Raw genomic sequence first — 21,364 nt, 5'->3', positions numbered from 1 at the left:
CTCATGTGCTCTCTCTCTCTCACATAAATAAATAAAATCTTTAAAATATATATATATATTTATTAAAATAAGCTCCTCCCAAATAAACAGCACTCAGATGAACTATACTCCTTTGACAGTTATTCTTGAACTTTGTTAAACCGTTTTTCAAACCCCAAACCGGAAAGTCCAGCATTGCTTTCCTGTCCCCTAAAGACTCTTTCACATCTCAGGGCTTAGAAGTAATGCATGAGTCCTCTTCTCTGCAATCTCAAATACCCCTTTGGCCTGCAGATTAGAAATGGCATTATTTTTTCTCCCAGTCTCACGCAGCTCACCTTTCAGTTATTTACTTGTTCAGAATCTAACTTTAAAAACCCTGTTTGCTGGTATTTCTGCATTTGTAGTTGCATTCCGGCAGCCAGCTCTTGTGGCACTGTGCCCTTGGGGACACTCACATTCTCTGGCCTTCCCTCCCATAGGTGTGCTTTGCATGCGTGGATGGGCAGGAGTTCCGCCTTGCACAGCTGTGTGGTCTTCACATTGTCATTCACGCAGATGAGCTGGAGGAGCTGATACGCTATTACCAGGTAACTAGTCTCTGGCCAGAGATGATTTCTACCAGCAGTGGAGATGATGAATGACACCTAAACACTCCACATAAAGGGACGCTCATCCCCTTAGTATGTGTCACATCCTCAGGTAGGCATACAAAGCACTGTCTCTATGGGAAAGTCTTTTCATGTGATAGACGACCCATCCACAAATCAGATTGGTGTGTTAGATATCCTGGACCTAACTGCAGGCTGGTATTTGTGTTTTTAAGAGTACTTCCCCCTCGGGCGCCTGGGTGGCTCAGTTGGTTAAGTGACTGCCTTCGGCTCAGGTCATGATCCTGGAGTCCCTGGATCGAGTCCTGCATCGGGCTCCCTGCTCGGCAGGGAGTCTGCTTCTTCCTCTGACCCTCCCCCCTCTCATGTGCTCTCTCTCATTCTCTCTCTCTCTGAAATAAATAAATACAAGCATAGAGGTGTCGGGGGGTGGGGGGCAGAGGGAAACAGGGCCTGGGACTCAGAGAAGAAACTCAGCTCGAGAAATGAAATAGGAGCCATTGGTTGACACACAGATGGGACATAAAGACACGCAATTTGAGTGAGGTCAGGGGGGTGGGGGCAGATAAAGAATAGCAGAAAGCGAGCCTAGGGCTCTCCAACATGGGTTGGGGTAAAGTAAGAAGAAGTTACAGAGAACAAGGCATCTGTGCCCAGGAGGGAGGGATCCTGCTGAGGAGTTTTGCTGCAAAGAGTAGAAAAATGGTATGGCAATGGTAGGGTCCATGGAATCAAGAAAGAGCATTTCAGGATGGGAGAATAAGGATGTTTGCTAAAGGCAAGCTGTGGAGGGAGAAGCTGATGCCCAGAGAGAAAGGGACAGTTACTGGCCCATCAGCCTCAGTAGGTGGCAGGTGCTGGGGCCTAAGCCAGGAGCACAAGCAGCATGCGAGTAGACATGGGTACAGATGCCGGTAGGGTCAACACAGACATTTGCTCCTAATGGCTTCCATTGCTCAGTGAAGCAGGAGCAAGGTTATCCACACAGTGAAGACAGGGAATGAGGAGGGTGTGAAATCGTCCTCTGGGGGTGGCCCTTGAGGTTTTTGGGCATTAATGTGATGGAAACCAGTCAGACTCAGCTCAGGCACGTCAGGCGGGCTGGAACCAGAGTGCATAACCGAGAGAGCAGGGCTGGCCCTCCCGGGTGTGTTTGCCCCTACCTCAAGCATGTCTGTTCGTCTGTCAGGATCGGGGCTACTTTGAGGAACTGATCTCTCTGCTGGAGGCAGCCCTGGGCCTGGAGCGGGCCCACATGGGCATGTTCACAGAGCTGGCCATCCTCTACTCCAAATTCAAGCCTCAGAAGATGCCAGAGCACCTGGAGCTCTTCTGGTCCCGAGTCAACATCCCAAAGGTAAACTAGCCCTCTTTGAGGTTCTGGCTGCCATGTGCATGTGGGCACAAGCCCAGCCCTCAGCCTTGGCTACCCTCCCAGGTGCTGAGAGCTGCAGAGCAGGCGCACCTCTGGGCAGAGCTGGTGTTCCTCTATGACAAGTATGAAGAGTACGACAATGCCGTCCTTACCATGATCAATCACCCTACTGACGCCTGGAGGGAAGGGCAGTTCAAGGATGTCATTACCAAGGTAAGAGGGTGCCTGAGCACCAGCTCCTGTCTGCCTCTGCCCAGCCTAGCCTAGGGGCGGGCAGGATGAATGCCAGTGTGTGCGCCCCAGGGTGTGTTTGTGTTTGCCTTCATCTTGTGAGGGTCTCACTGCCCTCTGTGGAGGTCATGGTGATTCTGCACAAAGGGAATGGATGCTTAGGAAGGGTAGTGACTGGCCTCGGCGCCAAAGCCAGGCTACAGGCGGGGCAGGGCCTAGGACCACTCTCCCTACCTCACTCCCCACCAGGGTCCTGAACAGCCAGACCCTGGTGTTTGCTCTTCCTTCTGCCCTATCAGATTGGGACCCACCTCCAGACCCCGTCTATACCATTTCCTGTTGTATTGTTTCATATTTTCTACCATCTGGCATATTTTTTCTTCACGTCTCTGCTCCTAAAACTGCTAGCCCCAGAGGAGCACGGACACCTGTGGAGGTGGATTCATGAACCCGGATCTGCTGGCCTCTGGGTCCCCACCCTTCCTCGGAGCATCCACCCTCCAGTAGTCTAGTTGGGCTAAACCAGGGTGCTGAACTATTCCACCAGCTGCCAAATACTGTTAGAAGGTGTCAGGTCTGGGTGCAGGCACTGAGCAGGCCTCTGCTGTTTTGTTTCTGGGCTCAGCGTGGGCCCAGCTTCCAAGCTTCTCCTCCTCTGTGAGCCCTGTGTATTTAAAGGTGAGGGAATGAAGCTTTCTGTCATCAGTCCCGGGTCTTTTGCTTTGAGTGTCCTCATTTTGTCGCAGTGGCCTTACATGAATAACTTGTCCACAGGTCTCTCCCATTTGCTGTATGTCAGTGAAAGATAGCATTTTGACTGTGTGTTGGTCCTGTTGCTCCCAGGAGGGATGGCGGTGGGGCATTGGCTCCTCACCATCTGGGTCAGGGAGTTGTCTACCTTCTGTTCTACATATGGCCGCTGAGGGCAGGTGTGGGTGACGGGTGGGGTACCTAGCCAGGTCTCAGCGTCTTAGGTCACACACGTCAGTGCTATTTAGTGTGGTGGTATGTGAAATCGGTGGCCTTCTGCAGACATCCCACCCTATACAGGTCTACAGGTTGCTGATGGAAGAGTGGGCAGATTTCACGTTCCTGTGCCCCCAGCACATAAGAAAAACATGCTGGAAAACCCATACTTGATCAATTCTAGGCATGCTTTTTTCACATTGAACTCAAATGATATCGGGGTGCATTTTAAAGTTGATGACATGCCATGGTTGAGGTGGCAGTGCTTTTTGTTTCTTAGTGGTGTCTGGGGCGTTATAAGCTGTCCAGGCAGCTGATGTGGCCCATGACCCGAGTGCAGTCTACCTTGATGGTGGTCAGGATCAGAAGATTCCTGAGGAGAGGTGGAAGTCAGCATGACATCTTCGGTCCAAGGTCACATGCTCGCAGACAAGACCATGTCTTTTTTTTTTTTTTTTTAAGACTTTATTTGAGAGAGAGTGAGAAAGCACAAGCAGGGGAGGAGGAAGGACGGGGAGAAGCAGACTCCCCGCTGAGCAGGGAGCCCGATGTGGGGCTCAATCCCAGGACCCTGGGACCATGACCTGAGCCGAAGGTAGACGCTTAACGACTGAGCCACCCAGGTGCCCCGACAAGACCATTTCTTGTGGCAAAACAGTGTTCATGCAGCTGACAGCTGAGTTCTGTTCTTGATGCCTCTGCCTCTCTGCTATGTGAGAGAGCCTTGTCAGTTTGCATGTGGAGGAGGGATGTAGAGGACACCTACCTGGTGTGGTGGCTGGTGTAGTGGCCTGGCAGAGAGGCCTTGGCACACAACAGGACTCTGGGCACACAACAGGAGAGCTTTAGAATCATCTGGCCACAGGACTGAGTGGTGGAGGGCCAGGCAGGGGTGACACAGACCTGGGTTGCATCTCAGCCATTTGCTGTCTCTGTCACTGTGAGCTAGTGTCATCACTGTGAACCTCAGTGACCCCATCCATAAAATGGACATGTTTCCTGCCTGCCAAGTGAGCAGCAGCAAGTGCCTGGCCTACAGTAGGTGCTTCTCACAGGTAGTGCAATAACTGTCAGGAGCCAGAGCACCCTCACTGGTCACCCTTGAGCTCGTGACAGAATCTTTGAGCCTGTTTCTCTTCTTCAAAACAGGAATAATGCCCCGTCCCTAGTCTTGGGGCAGCGGTGGCCATCCTTACCTACTGCACAAGTGGGTATGACCTTGTAGGTGCTCCTCTCCTGGTGCTGGCTCCACAAGAGGGTGCCACACAGACGCCAATGCCCTAGATGGGAGCAGTGGATGCTTCAGAGAGTGCCAGATGTCACCAGATCAGTGGCTCAGCCCAACACAACACATGTCTGTGGACCCACCCACCCAGAGTGGTTGGGCCTGCTCATGTCCAGCTTCATAGTCACTGCAGTGAGGGAATGGAGCCTGGCCAGTTGTGCTCTGCCTTAAGCTGTCTCAGCAGAGGGATGTGGAGCACTCTGGCCATGCTTTAGTGAAGGCAGCAATGACTTGTTCCAAAGGCGGGGAAAGCGGGTTATCCAGTGTGCCCCTGCCCTTCTACCCCACCTTACGTCCCCACTGCCCTTTCTGCTTGTTAGACATCTAGTCTGGCTAGACATCTAGTCTGATTGGGTCCAGATACCATTAAGTAAAAGGGCCTGGCTGGAAGATTAGCAGGTTCCAGAGTTCTAAAGCAAGTGTGCCCAGGGGAAGGGGGGTGGGCACCGACAGGGACAGCACCAGGGACCCCGAGGCCAGTCTAGGTCAAAATCTGTGGTGACAGTGAGTGCTCTGCTCTGAGAGGGGCAAATCCAAGCCAGGGACTGGAGAGGAGGATAAAGTCAGTAACCAAAAAGAGTACCAGTAATGAGGGGGGCTGTGGGTAGTCCTCTTCCTCTGCCATGTGGTCTGCAGATGTCACTGGGCCCACATTGCTACTGGCTTACTTGGACCTAGTGTTACTAGAAAGCTCCCACTGTGCCCACCCCCTCCACCCAGCATGACTCTAATGTTGCTACATTTTGTGTGCACCCTTGGACCTCTGCGTGCTCCCTTGGACAGGCTGATCACCACAGACCTGGCACACGTCCCTTTGGAGGTAGGAACCATGTTCTCCTCTGAACACCAGGCCCCACTATCAGCAGGCCTAGGAGGGTGGCCTTCCTAGAGACACAGGGTCAGCCTGGAACGACTCAGCCCTCTGCATACCATGGTGTCTTGTCTGAGAGCAGTGAAAACATAATAGGATGTGTTATGGATTTGCTTACAGCTCAGGGTGAGCTTCCAGGGAGGACTGGGGGAATCTTGCTTGGATAAAACCATGTTTTGATGTTCGGGTTTATCCTGGCCTGTTACCCCTCATTCATTCACTCAACAGATACTACCTGAGCATCGACCCTGCATCAGATACTAGGGCGAGGCAGGAAACAAAGGCCTGCCTTTTAGGTCACTGAGGAGAAAAATGTCAGAGGTGGGAAGGGGGGCGTGTTGGGAGGGAGTGTTTGGTCTTGAAAGGGGCAGTCACAACAGGCCTCACTAATAAAGTGCAGTTGGGCAAAAACTGGAAGGAGTTATGGTGGAGTGTGCTGCATTTGAGACAGGTGGGTGGGGCAGCCTGGGGATTGACAGGAGCCAACCCTTAGCTCTGTCTCCACCCATAGGTTGCCAATGTGGAGCTCTACTATAAAGCCCTGCAGTTCTATTTGGATTACAAACCTCTGCTCATCAACGACCTGTTGCTTGTGCTGGCGCCCCGGCTAGACCACACCCGGACTGTTGGCTTCTTTGCAAAGGTGAGTCAGCCAGCATCCCAGAGCCAGAGAAGGGTATTGGGCCAAGGTCATCTGAGTGTAATATCTTAATAAATAATTTATTTTTATTTTTGTTAAAAGATTTTATTTATTTCTTTTTAAAGGTTTTATTTATTTGAGAGAGAGAGAGAGAGAGAACACAAGTAGGGGGAGCAGCAGAGGGAGAGGGAGAAGCAGGCCTCCCCGCTGAGCAGGGAGCCTAACGTGGGGCTCGATCCCAGGACCCCAGGATCATGACCTGAGCCGAAGGCAGACACTTAATCCACTGAGCCGCCCAGGCACCCCATTCCTTAATAAGTAGTTTTTTAAATTGATCCCCAGCAAATGTAAAGATTAAATGTTTCAAACTGCTTTAGGTTTCAGATACAGCTTTGTCTTTCAGCCAAAATATCCATAGACGAAATTGGCATTTACTCAGTAACCCAGGCAGCCCTTCATGTGTTAGTATGTGTAGGGCATATCAGTTGTGGCTGTCCGGAAGGAGACCTGGAGCTAGGCTGTACACTTTGGCCCATCAGTGTGTCACAGTGCCCCCAGCTCAGTGCCCTGATGACTTGCCTGAGTGCCCTAACCATTCTCCTGACTTGTCAGGCAGGCCAGTTGCCCCTAGTGAAGCCTTACCTGCGGTCAGTCCAGAGCCACAACAACAAGAGTGTGAATGAGGCCCTCAACCACCTACTGACGGAAGAGGAGGATTACCAGGTGGGTGTGGGGGAAGGAGCCTTATCAGAGGGCAGTGACCTCCCTTTGCCCCAGGGACCCCTGCAGCCAGTGTTGGGCACTCAGGGACTGGAGAGCCCCTCCTCGTACCCGCCCCCTTCTCCGAGGGCTGACCTTGCACAGGAGGGGTTGTGGGCCCCACAAGGCACCAGAGGTAGATGAAGAGGGGCCTTTCTGAGGCCATGGTGGCAGCAGCTGCCAATGACTGATTCCTGGTTGTCCGCTCCACTGTGTCCCTCACCCACGGAAAGGCCGGGTCTTCCTAGGGTTTGAGGGCATCCATCGATGCCTACAACAACTTTGACAACATCGCCCTGGCACAGCGGTTAGAGAAGCACCAGCTGATTGAGTTCAGGCGTATTGCGGCTTATCTGTACAAGGGCAACAAGCGGTGGGCCCAGAGCGTGGAGCTCTGCAAGAAGGACCATCTCTACAAGGTGGGTTTCCCGGTGCCCCACGCGCTCCTGTGTGCTTCCTGATGTTTTGGGGGTAGGGGCTGGTGAGATGGCCACAACCCCCTATCAGGAGGTACTTATGGTGGGGACAAGGAGGATGAAGTAAAGGGGGACCTGTTTGTAGAACACAGGGTGAAGATCATTATCTGTCGTTAACATTGAACTTCTTCACAGTTACTTGGATCAGAAGACTAGCTCCTATGGAGTTGAATCTTTCCCAGCAGGTGTTTGTGACTCTCACTCTCCCTGAACAGAGTGTGGCAGCATTCACTTGGCACCTACTTTACTTTCTATTGATCAAGATATAGGGAATAAAAACACCAAAGTGAAAATCCCATTCACAATACTTGTTTCTGCCATTGAGCAGTGGCTCAGTACCACCCTCAGGTCTTGATCCAGATCTGGGCATCTGCTGGCCAGGGTGGGCTGCTTGGAGAGATCCCAGGCCCTTGAAGGCATTACCTTCGCTCCACCTGGCCTCAGCATCTCCCCAGTGGGGTAAAGTGCAGTTGCATGAGAGGGCCGTTGTAATGTGCGGTGTGGCTAAGCTGATTTCCAAGGGTTCCTCGTGCCGTGAGCCTCTGGGGAGCCTTTGCTCAAGCCATGAGCTTGACCTAAAAGGTGTTACTCCCAGAACTGTCCTTGGCATTCCTGAGTTTCTTTCTCAGAAGAGGACAGGCGTCTCTCTCTCACGGCACATGGGCCAAGGCCAGAGAAGCCTGGACATCAGGGACACGTCAAGCTTCATCCCGATTGTTACCTCCAGTTTGGGACTGTTATGTGACATGTCCTCCCTTTTAGTGACAGTGCTCGTAGTCCTTCCTGGGGTGCTAACAGAGGGAACTCTGAGACAGTTTGTCAGGGTCCTCAGGCACTGGCACTGGGAGGTGGCAGTGGGGCTCCAACACACCAGAGGGAAACTGCCCCTGGCTAGGGGTTCCCAGTTGTCCCATCCTGCCAGTGTACACACCAGGGCCTTGAGTGCACGGCCCCTTATCGCTCGGGCAATGAATGAGTGAGTGAACAGTGCTGTGAGAACTGCCAGAAGGCCACCTGTCCCCTTCTAACCAGCAATCCCACTCAGAGCAACGTGTGCAAGAAAGAATCCACAAGGACAAAGCCACACACAGAAAGCCATGGGCATACTTTCCAGTGCCCTGGTTTTCAGTGAGGGCGACTCTGACCCCCAGGGAATGTTTGGTTGTCACAGCTGGTGGTGCGGTGCTTCATCTAGTAGGTGGAGGCCAGGGTGGTGCTAAAGAGCCCACGATGCACAGCACCCCCCCAACACACACACATGTGTCAGCCATGCCTTGGTAGCAGAGCCCACCCTGCATGGAAGTCCTGGGAGAGTGGGCGGTCGTAGTGTGCCACCTGGAGGGGTTGGTGAGTAGCCACTGCTGGCTTCTGGGACAGTCATAAAGCAATAAGAAACATGCTTTCCAGATTGCAGAGGTTGGGTGTAAAAGCACAGTGGGCTCTTGGCTGTCAGGGGAAACCACTTTAAGGTGTGTTCACTCTACCTGAGGAGCCAGTGGTGTAGAGGGCGTGGTAACTGCATGTGGGAAGCTGGGATTGTTGAGGAACAGCGGGACAAGTGGGGCATGAGGGAATGTGTTAGGACATGGGAAGGTCAGGGCTAGGGGCCCATACATAGGTGTGTGAACAGGCAGTAGGTTCGTGGACCCCTCATGCCCACAAGTGAAGAACAGGAGCCTGCAGAGATACAGTCGCAGGCTGGGGACAGTGAAGGACAGGGCGAGGGCCTGGAGCAGGGCCCTGGAAAGTGCTGGCAGTGATTTGGGAGGGAGGTTGAGGAATGGGGACGAGGTAGATGCCCCAGTAGTGACGTGGGTCAGGTGTGGTGACAAGAAGTGGGAAGGTGTGGGAGAATCTCAGATTCAAGCTTGGTTCCAGGATGCAGGGGGCGGGCGCAGACTGAGAGAGCATCTGTGGGCCTCATTGCATCTGAATCCTCTAGGAAACTGCCATTGGACAGTTGGAGCACAATGGTTCTGGAAACGCCCACTTTCTGATGATGGCCGTTGAGTCTGTAAGAGTTCATGAGACAGTCCCCGGGCCTGTGGAGGAAGAGAAGTGCCCACTCTTAGGTGCACATTGAAGATGAACCAACCAAGGGTGGGCCGCCCTGCTGGACTGGAGGACATGCGGGAAGAGTGCCGAGCAGTGACAGCATTGGTGTCAGAGGTCCAGGGAGACCTGAAGGTGTCCTGGAGCTTTCACTTGAGCCTCCACTGACTTCGCCCTCTCCCCTCCCCCTGCCATTAAAAGGACAGGTGCCTTTGTAGGAACAGCGTGGGGATGAGGCAGGACTCAGCAGAAGCAACAGGCAGGTGGGAGAGGATCCTTTCAGGAGCAGGGACAAGAGCGGCCTCCACAGAGCTGGCTTATAGGACGTTGGGTCCCACGTGGGAGTCTCATGTTGGAGGACTGAGCAGGAGAGGAGCCAGGACCACAACAGCAGGCAGCAATTAGGGGGCAACCAGAATGCCTTTGAGACTGGTTGTGCCTCTCGGCCGAGAGGCCTCATCTTCGGGCTTCAGTCTCGTGTCTGGAAGCCCAGGTTGTCCAGGGCTGCGGAGGGCTGCTGGAGGGTCTGGGAGAGCTGGCTGACCACGCACTGGCAGTTTAGGCCGTTTGCTTCTCACCGTTGTGGCTAGGAAATCGAAATCACTAATTTACTGATGACTACTCACTGGGTGGGTATGATTCTTTATGTTTTAGACAAATCTGCAAATATGAAAGTAGCGATCAGGGATTTTGGAGGGGACTTTTTTGTCAGGAAGAACGGGCAGATTGCTGTTTCTTGAGCACTGGCTGGGTCCCTTGTAGCTGCTGCATGTTGAGTTGGAAGGATAGCGCTGGCTGTTGAGCCAAGCACAGTGACTCTGACCTTTACATCAGGCCCTGCTAGCTCTGTTACCGTCCCCCAGGCAGTCCCATGCACTCCCTCTCCATGCCAGTCCGGCTGCAAGACCAGAGCCCGTCTCCCAGGGTGCCTGCACCTGTGTGTGTCACCTCCCTCTTGGCATTTCAGCAGGTCTGTGAGAGCCTGCTGCCAGGAGCGCACTGTGCCCTCCACAGCCCTCCTGGAGGTGGTACTCCGTCCTACCGGAGGGCAGCTGAGCCACAGAGACCCCTCTACAGGCGAGGATGGCCTTCACGGAGCCTGGCACTGTTGCGTGTCCTACCGACCCAGAAAGTGCCTCCTGGCAGCGCCAGGTAGGGCAGACCTGAGCTGTGCGTCTGCCTTGGTTGCAGGACGCCATGCAGCATGCTGCAGAGTCCAGGGACGCTGAGCTGGCTGAGAAGTTGCTGCAGTGGTTCCTGGAGGAAGGCAAGCAGGAGTGCTTCGCGGCCTCTCTCTTCACCTGCTACGACCTGCTTCCCCCGGATGTAGTGCTGGAGCTGGCCTGGAGACACAACCTCGTGGACCTGGCCATGCCCTACTTCATCCAGGTGATGAGGGAGTACCTTAGCAAAGTAAGTACGGGCTCTGCCCTGGCTCCCTTGCTGCCATGTAGCACGGCTGTGGCTCTAGCCCATGCGTGCAGAGGCCCCGTGATGGCCAGTGGCCTGTGGGGGGCCAGCCCAGGTTGGCCAGCCAGCCCCACCCACCCTCAAGAGTGGCCTCATGCCTTCCCAGTGGTTTGCTGCCCGACATTAACCTATTCTAGAAAATCACCTTGGGGAGCTCTGCGCAGAACTGAGCCCGTCCCCTGAGCCCCTGCTAGGGGGCACAACAGCTGTGCTCGCCCACAGCCGAGGGCTCTTGTGCTCTGAGAACAGCGAGGCAGCAGGTAGCAGAGCTCCAGCGCACGGCCCGTGGGCTCCGTCCCTGTGCAGTCAGTTCACCTCTCAGGGCGCCTCTGGTGGAGTTCGGGTTGCATTTGTTGGCAGACCTGTCATGGTAACCCCCCTTTTGCTGAGCACTTAGTAGGAATGGTAACACCTGGACAGGTAGGTAGTCATCCACTCTACAGCTGTAGTCACAGGTTTGGGTCCAAAGCTGACAGGTGAAGACATGGGCTCAGACCCACATCTCCCTGGCCTCAGGGCCATACTCATATCTCAGTAACTGTTGCTTCTACCACTCCAGACATCACTTGGTGGCCCTAGCATCCTACTCTTCCCTTGCAGGTTGATGAGCTGTTTAACGAGGTGGGAGTGTCTGAATTTAACTCTCCGTGTGTGTTGAAGCCCTAGGAGTTCTGGTCAGGGGCCTAATTGAGGCACCATCCAGAGACCCTTGTCACCTAGTCTGGTTTGTTTCTAAGGCTGCAGAAAAGCTGCCACTCAGCAGCACCTACTGGCCCATCCAGCCATACACCTAATGTTCTTCCAGGCACATGGAGGGCCCACAATGCTAAGAAGCCCCTAGGCTGAGGGTCTCCTTCAGTGGTGTGAGGGGAGGGGCCTGCAGGGGTTAGTGTGGTTAGAGAAGAAATAAGAAGTGCACAGGTGGGGGGTGTCTGGCACTGCCAGCTTTGGCCTGTGAGGGCTTGCTCTTTCTGCCACCTGCAGTGCCTCCTGGGAGCTGCCCAGCCCCTGTCAAGGACTGTTCCATGGGTCATTCAAGACCATCTCCCTGCTACAGGAGGAGGGACTGCCAGAGTGTGTCCTAGTCCCATTCACACAGCACATCTGAGTGGGAGGTGTCCCGAGGTTCTTCAGGGGACAGGAGAGGGGCAGTCCTGGCCATGTGGCCTGATCTGCAGGCTACTAGGGTACATAGACTGGTTGGATTTACAAGAGTCCCTGGTTCCTCAACCACAGTGGATAGCAGCTCCCTAAAGGAAGTGTCTGTGCTGTGTGGAGCTTGTCTTCAGAACCTGTCCTATGGTTTCTGCTTTTCCCATCCCTAAATTGTCTTAGCCATAGTCTGTCTCCTGTGCCCCTGCATAAAGAAGGGTACATATGGCTTGAATATCTTCCTAGAATTGAGGCCCATGGGTTAACATAAGAGGAACTCATATCACTCAGACCTTCATTGCTGCAGGTGTTGGGACCTCCAGGGGGCCTCGAGGACTAGGGGGGGAAACACACTCCCTCTCTGTGATGAATGATGGAGGTCATCCTGGCAGCCATGTCAGTATTGCAGCTGCATAGCTACTTCAGGGTGGAATAGTGTGCTTGGGCTACAGCTGCCGTCCTGCTGGAAGGACCTGCTCCCTAACCCAGGGTCCCCAGACACCTCCCCTAGTCCTAGGACGAAGGCAGGGGCTACCACGGCTCCCAGCATCACTGCTGCTCCACATGCCTGCACCAGCACCAGACCCGATGTTTGTCATGTTGGGGGTAGGGTGGGCTCAATAGAGGTTTCTTAGGCAGTGGTGGGATGTGGGCTGGTCCTTAGCTGGCCTGGGGCCCAACAGACTAGACTGCTGTGAGGTCGAGAGGCCCAGACAAGAAGGCTACAGCCCCTTCCTGCCTGGAGAACCGAGCCCAGGGCCTCTTGATTCATTTGGGAAGCTTGAGGACCGTCCCTCAGAAAAACCCGCATCCCTGAGCCCCCTGGCTCTCTCAGTGGAGGATGCAGGCCTAGTTTAGACCTCAGCTTGGGTGGGAGCCAGCTGAAGGAAGAGAGTACGGATTGCGAGGCCACTGCACTGTCTTGCTCCTTTCTCACCTCAGCTCTTGTCCCAAGGAGGAAAGGGGAGAGGAGTGCAGAGGGCCAGTAACAGGGCTGCTTCTGCTAGGGTTCTGGTGCCTGACCTGATCTCTCCGTGGCCCGAGTGCACACAGGGCACATAATTTTTTCTTCTTTCTGACTCAAGTCCTTGTTTTGGTGGGGCCAGGGCAGGGGGCGGGGGGTGTCCCAGACACACAGTTGCTATCGCCACCACTAGGACAGTGCTGTCTGCCCCTCAGGCCCCTGACACCACCTTGCTCTGTTCCCTCCCCATCCGAGTGTCTGCCCCAGCCTGTGGGTACTGCATGGGGTAGCCCTTGGTGAAGCCTTGAGGAAGAGCAAGGAGGCAGCCTGTCCTCAGATGGCTGTCGCTGCCCCCACCTCTGAGGTGGCGCATCCGCTCTGCCAGGTGGGATGTCCCAGATGTCAGGTGACTGGTCTCCTCAGGAAGGGTGGGCAGCGTGGACTGGCTAGATGTAGGAAGTGCTCCGCCGTCTTGGCGGTGCGCCTGTATCCAGAGGAGGGCCAGCCCCGTGAGCTGGGCTGCACGTGCAGCCTGCAGTCACCGGCCGTGCTCTGCTGCCCCGGGCCGCCAGGGGCCCGCATGAAAAGTACCGGGCTGGAACAGTGGGAGGGTCACCAGGGCCCCCTTGGGCACTCCATGTGTACCCAGTTATAGAGGCTTCACCTTCCTGTGGAGCAGGGCAGTAGTCACTGGTACAGCGTCTGCCCTCCAACCAGCCCCCGCCCTGACTTTCCTGGAGGCTGTGTGCTGCCTCCTGTCCGGCAGGCACTCCAGCGCTCTCACCTCTTGGCAGGTAGACAGACTGGACGCTTCGGAGAGCCTGCGCAAGCGAGAGGAGCATGTGGTGGAGCCCGCCCCTCTCCTATTTGGTAGGTGGCATCCCCTTACCCCTAGGGAGGGGTGAGTAAGGAAGGTCATTCACGTTGCCCTTCCCTGGCTGGGCTTCAGATCAGAGAGGGAACGGACAGGTGGGGCACAACGGCTGCTGGGTGTGGAGAAGGTCAGTGGACCCAGGAATGTTGGAGAGACCCGGCCATTGTCCTCCCTTTTCTCAGGGTACCTGCCTTCTGTGAGGGTGCCCCTGCCTGCTCCTTGTGCCTAGCAGCTGCCCCAGTCTGAGCTGCTGCCGTGTGCTGCTCTGCCTGCTGCTGGCTGTGACTGCAGAGCCTGCCTGGATGGCCTGGCCATCGAGCAGACCGATTAGTTGGTGTCCGCTGCACCAGAAGGCTGTTGGGTTCTGGAGTGTGTTGCGGGACTAACAAAGGCCTGAGGGTGTGGTGTGAGCACGCAGCACGTCTCCCACCAGCTGTGTCCTCCTCAGGGTCATTGTGCCCCCCTGCCACCACCATTAATGTCAGTCTGGTTTTTTTAGATTTTGATGGGCATGATTGAGACCCAGCCAGTTGAGCTAAGTAAGTGTCCCATTTCGGGACTAGCTTACCCCCTAGCCTGGCCAGCCTCTGTAGCTGGCCCCACAACAGCAACTCCCACTGCCCTTGCCCCCAGGCACCTGTTCTCCAGTGCCTGAGCCTTGGGTGGTCAGGGCTGGTCTGCCACCCTGCTCCTTGGGCCCCTGGCCACTCGGGGGCAGCAGGAGCTCTGCTCACCCTCTGCTTCTCCCTCTGCAGGCCAGCAGCTGATGCTGACAGCGGGCCCTGCTGCAGGCCCTGCCCCTGCCGGCTTCCCCTATGGATATGCTGCTGCACCTGCCTTCGCCCAGCCTCCTGTGTACGGCTTCAGCGTGTAGCGGGCGCTCAGTGGCAACACACCTCTATGGGGTTAACCTCAAGGAGTGTGTCATCCCACAAGCACAGAGGACCCTGATGGGAGGCGGGGACACCTGGACATTGTTTATTTTTGCTGAGGCCCAGTGGTGGCAGCCTCTAAGCCATCTCCAAGCCTGGGGAGGCCAGGGTAGCCACTGACTGCCCAAGAAGACCAGCTCTGGTGGACTCTTGCCTCCAGGCCCTCTGGCTGGAGCCAGGCATTCCTGGGGAGTTCTCGGCAGGGATTCCCTGCCCTTGGTGGGAGGGGCACCCAGTTTTCGCTCAGCACTGACGGAGCTGCCACCTCCAGGCCACTTTGCCAGACACAACTGAACGGACCTTCTAACCTGGCCCTGAGCCTCCTACCGATCATGAATATTAAAGTCGGTTTATCAAGGCAAAGCTTCCCTGCTTGGTGCTGGTGTGGGTAGCAGGGGACAAAAGATTTGCTGGGGCCTCTTTGGAATGGGAACCCGCGTCTGCCCAGGGAACAAGCTGCTCAGGGGGAGATAGCCAGGGTGTACTGGGGATCTTTTTCCTGAGTTCTCTGCACGGAGCTCTAAATACCGTAGCGGGGGGGATGGTAGCCGCACAGCCTGTTGGGTGTCGGAATGCCAAACCCTCAAACGTCAGGGATGGGACTAGCCCCATGTGCCCCGGGGGTGGGGGGTGGGGTCTGCCTGTCTCTCCACCCCCGATCTCCGGGGATCCCGGTCGCTCAGGCAGATGCCACGATCCTGAGACCTGCTCCTTCCCGTACTGGATTCTGCCTGATGCCGGGGCGGGTTTTAGAAACTGCACCTTGACCCACAGATCCAGGCCCGAGCACAGCACCGCCTCCCAAGGACCCTGAGCTCGGTCATTGGCTGGGCTATCGATCCCGCCCCGGCGCCTGCCTCGCTCGCCCCGCCCCGGCCTCAGTTTCCCGGCCGGCGCGGGGCGGGCCGGGGGCGGGGCCCGGCTCGGACCACGCGGGGCGGAGCCCGGGAGCTGACGCGACCGCTCCGCCCCCTGGGCCTTAACCGGCCGCCGCCGCCGCCGCGGACCGAGCGCGGAGAGCAGGGGGCTTGGACCCGAGGCCGACGCCGGGCGCCCCGCCTCCCCGCCTCCCGCCTGCCATGGCCAAGCCCCGCGCTCTGGCGGCCGCCGCACCCGCGTCCGGAAAGGCCAAGCTGACGCACCCGGGGAAGGCGATCCTGGCAGGTGGGCCCCTCCGGGGCACGGACCCCAGATTTGCCCCCTCCGTTGGCCCCACGGTGCTTCCGGGTGGGCCCGGGACGCCGAGGCCCCGCCCCACTTCCGGGTCGGGTGAGGGGTGGGGCTCGGCCCGGGTCCCCAGCCAGCGCTTGGGGGATCGCCCAGCTCGTCGCCCCTCCGCGCCTAGCCAGGACAACGTGGGTGGGGCAGGGGACGCTGCCGGGCCTCCCCTACACCACAGGCGCGGGACAAAGTCCGGGGCGGGGGAGGGGCCGGGGCTCCAGCAGCGGCGGGCCGGACGGCTCGGCCGCGGGGCTGTGGTCTCAGGGTCCGGGTCCCTGGTCTCCTCAGGCGGCCTGGCGGGCGGCATTGAAATCTGCATCACCTTCCCCACCGAATACGTGAAGACACAGTTGCAGCTGGACGAGCGCTCGCACCCTCCGCGGTACCGGGGTATTGGTGAGTAGGGGGCTGCCGGGGGGACGGGGGGCGAAGGGGTAGGGGCGGTGCGCCACCGAGAGGGCCGGGCCCTGCGCTCGGGGAGCAGCCTTGGCGGGCTGCGGGGAACTGCGGGGGGCGGGTCTCTAGGGCGGCTGGGGTCGCTGAACGCCCCCTCCTCCAGGGGACTGTGTGCGGCAGACGGTCCGCAGCCATGGCGTCCTGGGCTTATACCGAGGCCTCAGCTCCCTGCTCTACGGCTCCATCCCCAAAGCGGCCGTCAGGTGAGGCGGGCTGGGGTGGTCGAGGGAGGGCATCCGGGCCGGGCGGCTGTAACCCCTCTCACCCCACTGCCTCCTGTTCTCAGGTTCGGGATGTTTGAGTTCCTCAGCAACCACATGCGAGATCCCCAGGGACGCCTGGACAGCACCCGGGGACTGCTGTGCGGCCTGGGTGCTGGTGTGGCGGAAGCCGTAGTGGTCGTGTGCCCCATGGAGACCATCAAGGTGGGGAGGGTCCCAGTAGGGAGAAGGTGTGCGGAGGGGCGCTAGGGTGGCTGGGGTCATCCTAGGAGACCAGCAAGGTAGAGAAGGTCCTGCAGGAGCAGGGCAAGGTGCGCAGGGGAAACTGCCTGGGGAGCTGGGTGCAGGAGGTGTGCAGGAAGGGCCTCCTCTGGAGACTGGACTCTGTCCCAAAGGCAGTGGGACAACTGACATTGGGGTTTTTTAAAAAAACACTTTTATAAACAGAAAACGTAGGATAACATGTTTCCTGCCTAAGCTGTAGGAAATACCAGCAAACGTAACTGCAGAGTCTTTAGTAAGGCCAGCCCTCTTGTTTGCTGGGGTCTTTGTGTCCTGCGGTGACCTGGGAGGCCCTGTTTCCAGGTGAAGAGCTGCACCTCCAACCCTGATCAGATCTTTGTGGGCCCTGGGCCTGCAAGCCAAAGGGCCAAGTATGCCCTTCCAGGGGCATCCTGGGAGCTAGGGCCTTTGCTTTCCTCTCACAGGTGAAGTTCATCCACGACCAGACCTCCCCCAACCCCAAGTACAGAGGATTCTTCCACGGGGTCAGGGAGATTGTGCGAGAACAAGGTGAGCCATAATGCTTCCTCCTCAGGTAGGGCCAGGGACCTTGGCCAGGCTGGCCTGAACTTCCCCTTCCTGCTTTGGTGCTCTGGTGTGCCACTCTCCCCACTCCCCAGTCCCAGCTGGGGCCTGGGAGGCACCAGTATGACTCCCATGCCTGTCTGCCCCTAGGGCTGAAGGGAACCTACCAGGGCCTCACAGCCACCGTGCTGAAGCAGGGATCTAACCAGGCCATCCGCTTCTTCGTCATGACCTCCCTGCGAAACTGGTACAGGGGTATGTATCTGTTGGGTCTGCACCCCCCAGACCCCACTTCCAACCACTCTGGGTTAGGCTCCTCCTCTTCAGTCTTCCCTGCCAGGACCTGGCCTCCTGGGGTCCTCACATTGATAGGCTCTTTTCCATGCTCCTCCCGAGCCCTGAAGAGCCCTCCCCTTTGCCTTCCCATCACTTTCTGATTGCATCTCCCACCCACATCCAGGGGACAACCCCAACAAGCCCATGAACCCACTGATCACCGGAGTGTTTGGAGCTGTCGCTGGCGCAGCCAGTGTCTTCGGGAACACTCCTCTGGACGTCATCAAGACCCGGATGCAGGTGGGGGTGGGGCCAGGAAGGGGGTAGGGAGTTTGTGACAGGGGCTAGCCGCTGAACCCTGTGGCACACTGCTGTCCTGCAGGGCTTGGAGGCGCACAAATACCGGAATACATGGGACTGTGGCTTGCAGATCCTGAGGAATGAGGGGCTCAAGGCGTGAGTAGGGGAGGGGCAGGGCTGTGGTCCCCACCTGCTGCCAGCCTGACCATCCCTCAGGGAGTCCTTACCTTTAGGTTCTTGCCCTTGTCCCTCTGATGTCTGGACCCACCCTCACTGTACAGGGACACTGTTCTTCATCTGCCTTCTCACCTCCTACCTCTCCCTGCCCACAACCCCAGATTCTACAAGGGCACCATCCCCCGCCTGGGCCGGGTCTGCCTGGACGTGGCCATCGTGTTTGTCATCTACGATGAAGTGGTGAAGCTACTCAACAAAGTGTGGAAGACAGACTGAGTCCCCAAGGGGGTCTGCATGGGGGTTGGCCGAGGTGCCTCCAGACCAGTCCCCACTGCCCTCTTCTCACGATTCTAGTGCAGTCGTGCCAAAAGGCCCCTTTTCCCTGTTCCTTGCACTCCATGGCCTGGGTCTGTCCCCTGCAGCCATTGAGTCCACATGTCCCTTAGTGCCAGGTGTCCCGTGGTGTGTTAGGACACCACCATTGTGTCCATGTGTCTGGCCAAGGCTGGGTGTCCCTCTGGCCTGTGAATCTGTGCCCACTTGTCCATGTGCTTACTCATGAGCCGTGTACCTGTGTTTCATGTTCCGTGTCATGTGACCTTGTGCCCCACTTCCCGGGGTGCCCATGTGGCTTGGGTCCACGGCCCTGTAGCCATGGCCCGGTCCCAGCCCGGTGCCTTCCACCCTGGGCAGCAGGGGCACCTGCCCCGGCCTACCACAGCTGCCTCTGGGCCTCAGCCTGGCCTCACCGCATTCCAGGGGCTACATGCCCCCTGCTTCTCCCGCCACTGGCCTTAACTGGCCCTTGGGCCCTCCCTCCGCCCGGGACAGGGTGGCACCTGCCACTCTCACGACCACCCTCCCATGGCAGAATAAACCGGATCCTGTCGCAGCCTCCTGTCCCTGTGTGGGCCCATCTGTGGGTGGATAATGATTGTCCATGCCTCTGTAAAGAGCAGGTCCACCCCCTCACCAGAGAACACTGGCAGGGGAACAGGGAAGCAGGGCGGCAGGCAGGCTAGTGGGTGAGCCAGCTGTGGCCACAGCATCAGACCCCAAGAGGCCTGGCACCATCATGCCGAGGAACATTTGGACTCTGTCCAGGCCATGCTTATGGCCTGTGAGCAAGGTTCTGCAGGGTCAGCTAGTGGACATGCCCTCAGGATCACCTGGCAGGCAGCACTGAGTGGGCAGAGTGGAGAACTGCCCCACCCCAGGGGTTGGGCCTGGGAGACAGTGCTTCAGGGCCCTCAACTGCCCCTCAGCCTGTGGCCTAGCTCACCTTCTACTACTCCCTCACAGTTTCTCTGTGGTCTGCTTGTGGGGAAGTGCTTTGGGGCATCTAATTTCTGAGGCTCTGAGCAGGGGACCTTTGCTCACTCCTTTACCCTGGTCAAGAGACAGCTGCCCTGGGGCAGGATGGCGTAGAACTGCCTGACCAGGGCCCCAGGGCCCCTCCTTCCCCCCAGATCCGGAGCTGGGAACCACAACCCAGGGCCAAAGTGGAAGAGCCCCGAGAGCAGGATGGGATAAACCGGGGCCCCTGGCTGTGCAGGGGCAGAAGGCACTTTGCTGTCTAAGTGATCCATGGGTAAGAGTCATTCAAGGCTTTGGTTCAGATTGGGAAATAACTTGCCAACAGAAGCCTCCCACCAAGCAGGTCTGGTCCTGGTCCTAGAGCTGCTCCTTTTAGGGGAGAGTGCCCTACCCCTGCAATCTCCCACAACATCCAGATCCCTGGTCTAGGGATCTGGGACAGATCCGAGGGACAATTGTGGGCTTAGGGGTACAAGGAAAATGGTTTTATAGGACTGGGCAGTGCATACTCAGTGCTCTTGGGAGGTAACCAGTCCTAGCCACAACTGAGGAGAAAGGGCCCTAGAGCAAAGTTTGCCTGCCCACAGGGGCCAGGGGCTGTCTCCCACACACACATACTGGGGCATGCAGAGCCAGACACAGGCCACTGGCTCCTTTCTGGGCCTCAGGAGCTTTGCCGTGGTGATAGGCAGTGCTGGCCCATGGCATAGGCCACTGAGGCTAGGGGAGCACACAGCAGACAGCATCTCTGGGCTGTGGTGGGGAACAGAAAGAGCCCTGGCTTCTCATTTGTTCACTGTGTGACCTTGGGCAAGTCACCTAACTTCAATTTCCTAATCTGTGAAATGGGGTGACAGAAAAACCCAGTCCATCCGTATAAAGTGCTTAGAACAATGCCTAACACAGTAAGCCCTTGCATGTGTAGCTTTTTTTTGGGGGTTGTGGAAGGTTATTTACAGTCGGCCAGAGTTCCAGGTAGTTCCTAGAGCAGGCAAAGCCCAGCAGCTGAGCCCTGAGGGGACTCAATGCTCCCAGTACTACCTCCAGGAATGGTAACCATTCACTGACTACACACTAGCATCCCAGAATCCTGTCCCCTTCACCCTTCACTGGGAGGATGGGGCTGAGACTGCACTGGTCTGAGAGTAGGGCATGGGGACCCCCACCCAGGAGCAACCTAGCCCCCATTCCTCTCTCTTCAGGAGGATCAGGAGCCCTACCATAGTCCAGGTCCCCTCTCCTGTGTCTCCCAGCACGACGTGGTAGCCCAGCCAGAAAAGACAGCTGGGTTGAGTTTCCTGGGGCTGTGGTTACAGAAGAGCCACACACTCTGGTGGAGGCAATTCTACCCCCTTCACACATTACCTGAATTAGTAGGCGGCCTCAGTTCTTGGAGCTGAGACCTGAGGGAAGGGGAGCAGGAGGGGCAAGGTATCCTGTATGCAGGAAAGAGCTTGTGATGTCCAAGCTGAGGGAAGTGAGCAGGCAGGGACCTGGAGGGAGGGAGCCCAGCTGCATTTAACTAAGACCCCAAAGGCTGCAGAGAGGAGGACAATGGCAGGGGACCCTTGTCCTTGTGGCAGTGGGGGCATAGGGGCAGAGATGTGTGCAGATCTTCAAGGAAATGTGAGGTAGAACAGACACAACTTCCAGCCTGGTCCCCTACCTGGACACAGACCAGTGGTGGGGTAGCGGGTGGGGTGGGGGGAACCCCAGGAGGTGGCTGGGTCTGCTTATCAGAGGAGAGATGTGAGCTGAGGAGGGTGGAGACTCCAGGTCACCATGTCCCACCCACAGCCAGAACCTCTGTGCTGAACTGGAAGCCAGCCTCCGCTCAGCCTCAGGCAGCCTTCACCATCTAGCATGGCCTTGACCTGGAATCCTAACGTAATGTAGCCAGGAGGGACAATGGCCTCAGAGACAGGGCAAGGGAGCAGAAGGTGAGGTGGTGG

General features: G+C 57.1%; 2 protein-coding genes across 7 annotated transcripts in view; both read left to right on the top strand.

Moving 5' to 3' along the window:
• CLTCL1 (clathrin heavy chain like 1) overlaps positions 1-15,000 on the top strand; it is a 100,579-nt gene extending 85,579 nt beyond the window's left edge. For 2 of the 6 annotated variants that reach the window (XM_034989104.1, XM_034989105.1), the window contains exons 24-32: positions 462-569; positions 1,780-1,947; positions 2,029-2,178; positions 5,830-5,961; positions 6,571-6,681; positions 6,966-7,136; positions 10,437-10,658; positions 13,626-13,701; positions 14,461-15,000. In XM_034989104.1, the coding sequence (XP_034844995.1) occupies positions 462-569; positions 1,780-1,947; positions 2,029-2,178; positions 5,830-5,961; positions 6,571-6,681; positions 6,966-7,136; positions 10,437-10,658; positions 13,626-13,701; positions 14,461-14,579 (1,257 nt within the window). In that variant the 3' untranslated portion in view covers positions 14,580-15,000. Of the gene's footprint in view, positions 1-461; positions 570-1,779; positions 1,948-2,028; positions 2,179-5,829; positions 5,962-6,570; positions 6,682-6,965; positions 7,137-10,436; positions 10,659-13,625; positions 13,702-14,204; positions 14,245-14,460 lie in introns of all 6 variants that reach the window. The other 4 variants (XM_034989107.1, XM_034989109.1, XM_034989106.1 and 1 more) reach the window with 4 other exon arrangements.
• Positions 15,001-15,601: 601 nt separating this feature from the next.
• On the top strand, positions 15,602-18,990 carry SLC25A1 (solute carrier family 25 member 1). Its single transcript, XM_034989110.1, has 9 exons — positions 15,602-15,801; positions 16,147-16,254; positions 16,418-16,517; positions 16,601-16,739; positions 17,243-17,327; positions 17,493-17,597; positions 17,803-17,918; positions 18,001-18,074; positions 18,257-18,990. Exons 1-9 carry the CDS (start codon positions 15,717-15,719, stop codon positions 18,369-18,371), a joined length of 927 nt encoding a protein of 308 aa, XP_034845001.1. The 5' UTR covers positions 15,602-15,716; the 3' UTR covers positions 18,372-18,990.
• The last annotated feature ends 2,374 nt before the right edge of the window (positions 18,991-21,364 follow it).

Source organism: Mirounga leonina, unplaced genomic scaffold (assembly GCF_011800145.1).
Source record: "Mirounga leonina isolate KUSES-001 unplaced genomic scaffold, KU_Mleo_1.0 Mir_481, whole genome shotgun sequence".
Taxonomy (NCBI): domain Eukaryota; kingdom Metazoa; phylum Chordata; class Mammalia; order Carnivora; family Phocidae; genus Mirounga; species Mirounga leonina.
This window is presented reverse-complemented; position numbering and strand designations above follow the sequence as displayed.

Excerpts from the sequence above, each read along its gene's own strand:
- SLC25A1 (XM_034989110.1), top strand. The coding sequence starts at position 15,717 with ATGGCCAAGCCCCGCGCTCTGGCGGCCGCCGCACCCGCGTCCGGAAAG. Across the intron at positions 16,740-17,242 it reads GCCCCATGGAGACCATCAAG|GTGAAGTTCATCCACGACCA; the intron begins GTGGGGAGGGTC and ends TTCCTCTCACAG. Across the intron at positions 17,598-17,802 it reads CCTGCGAAACTGGTACAGGG|GGGACAACCCCAACAAGCCC; the intron begins GTATGTATCTGT and ends ACCCACATCCAG.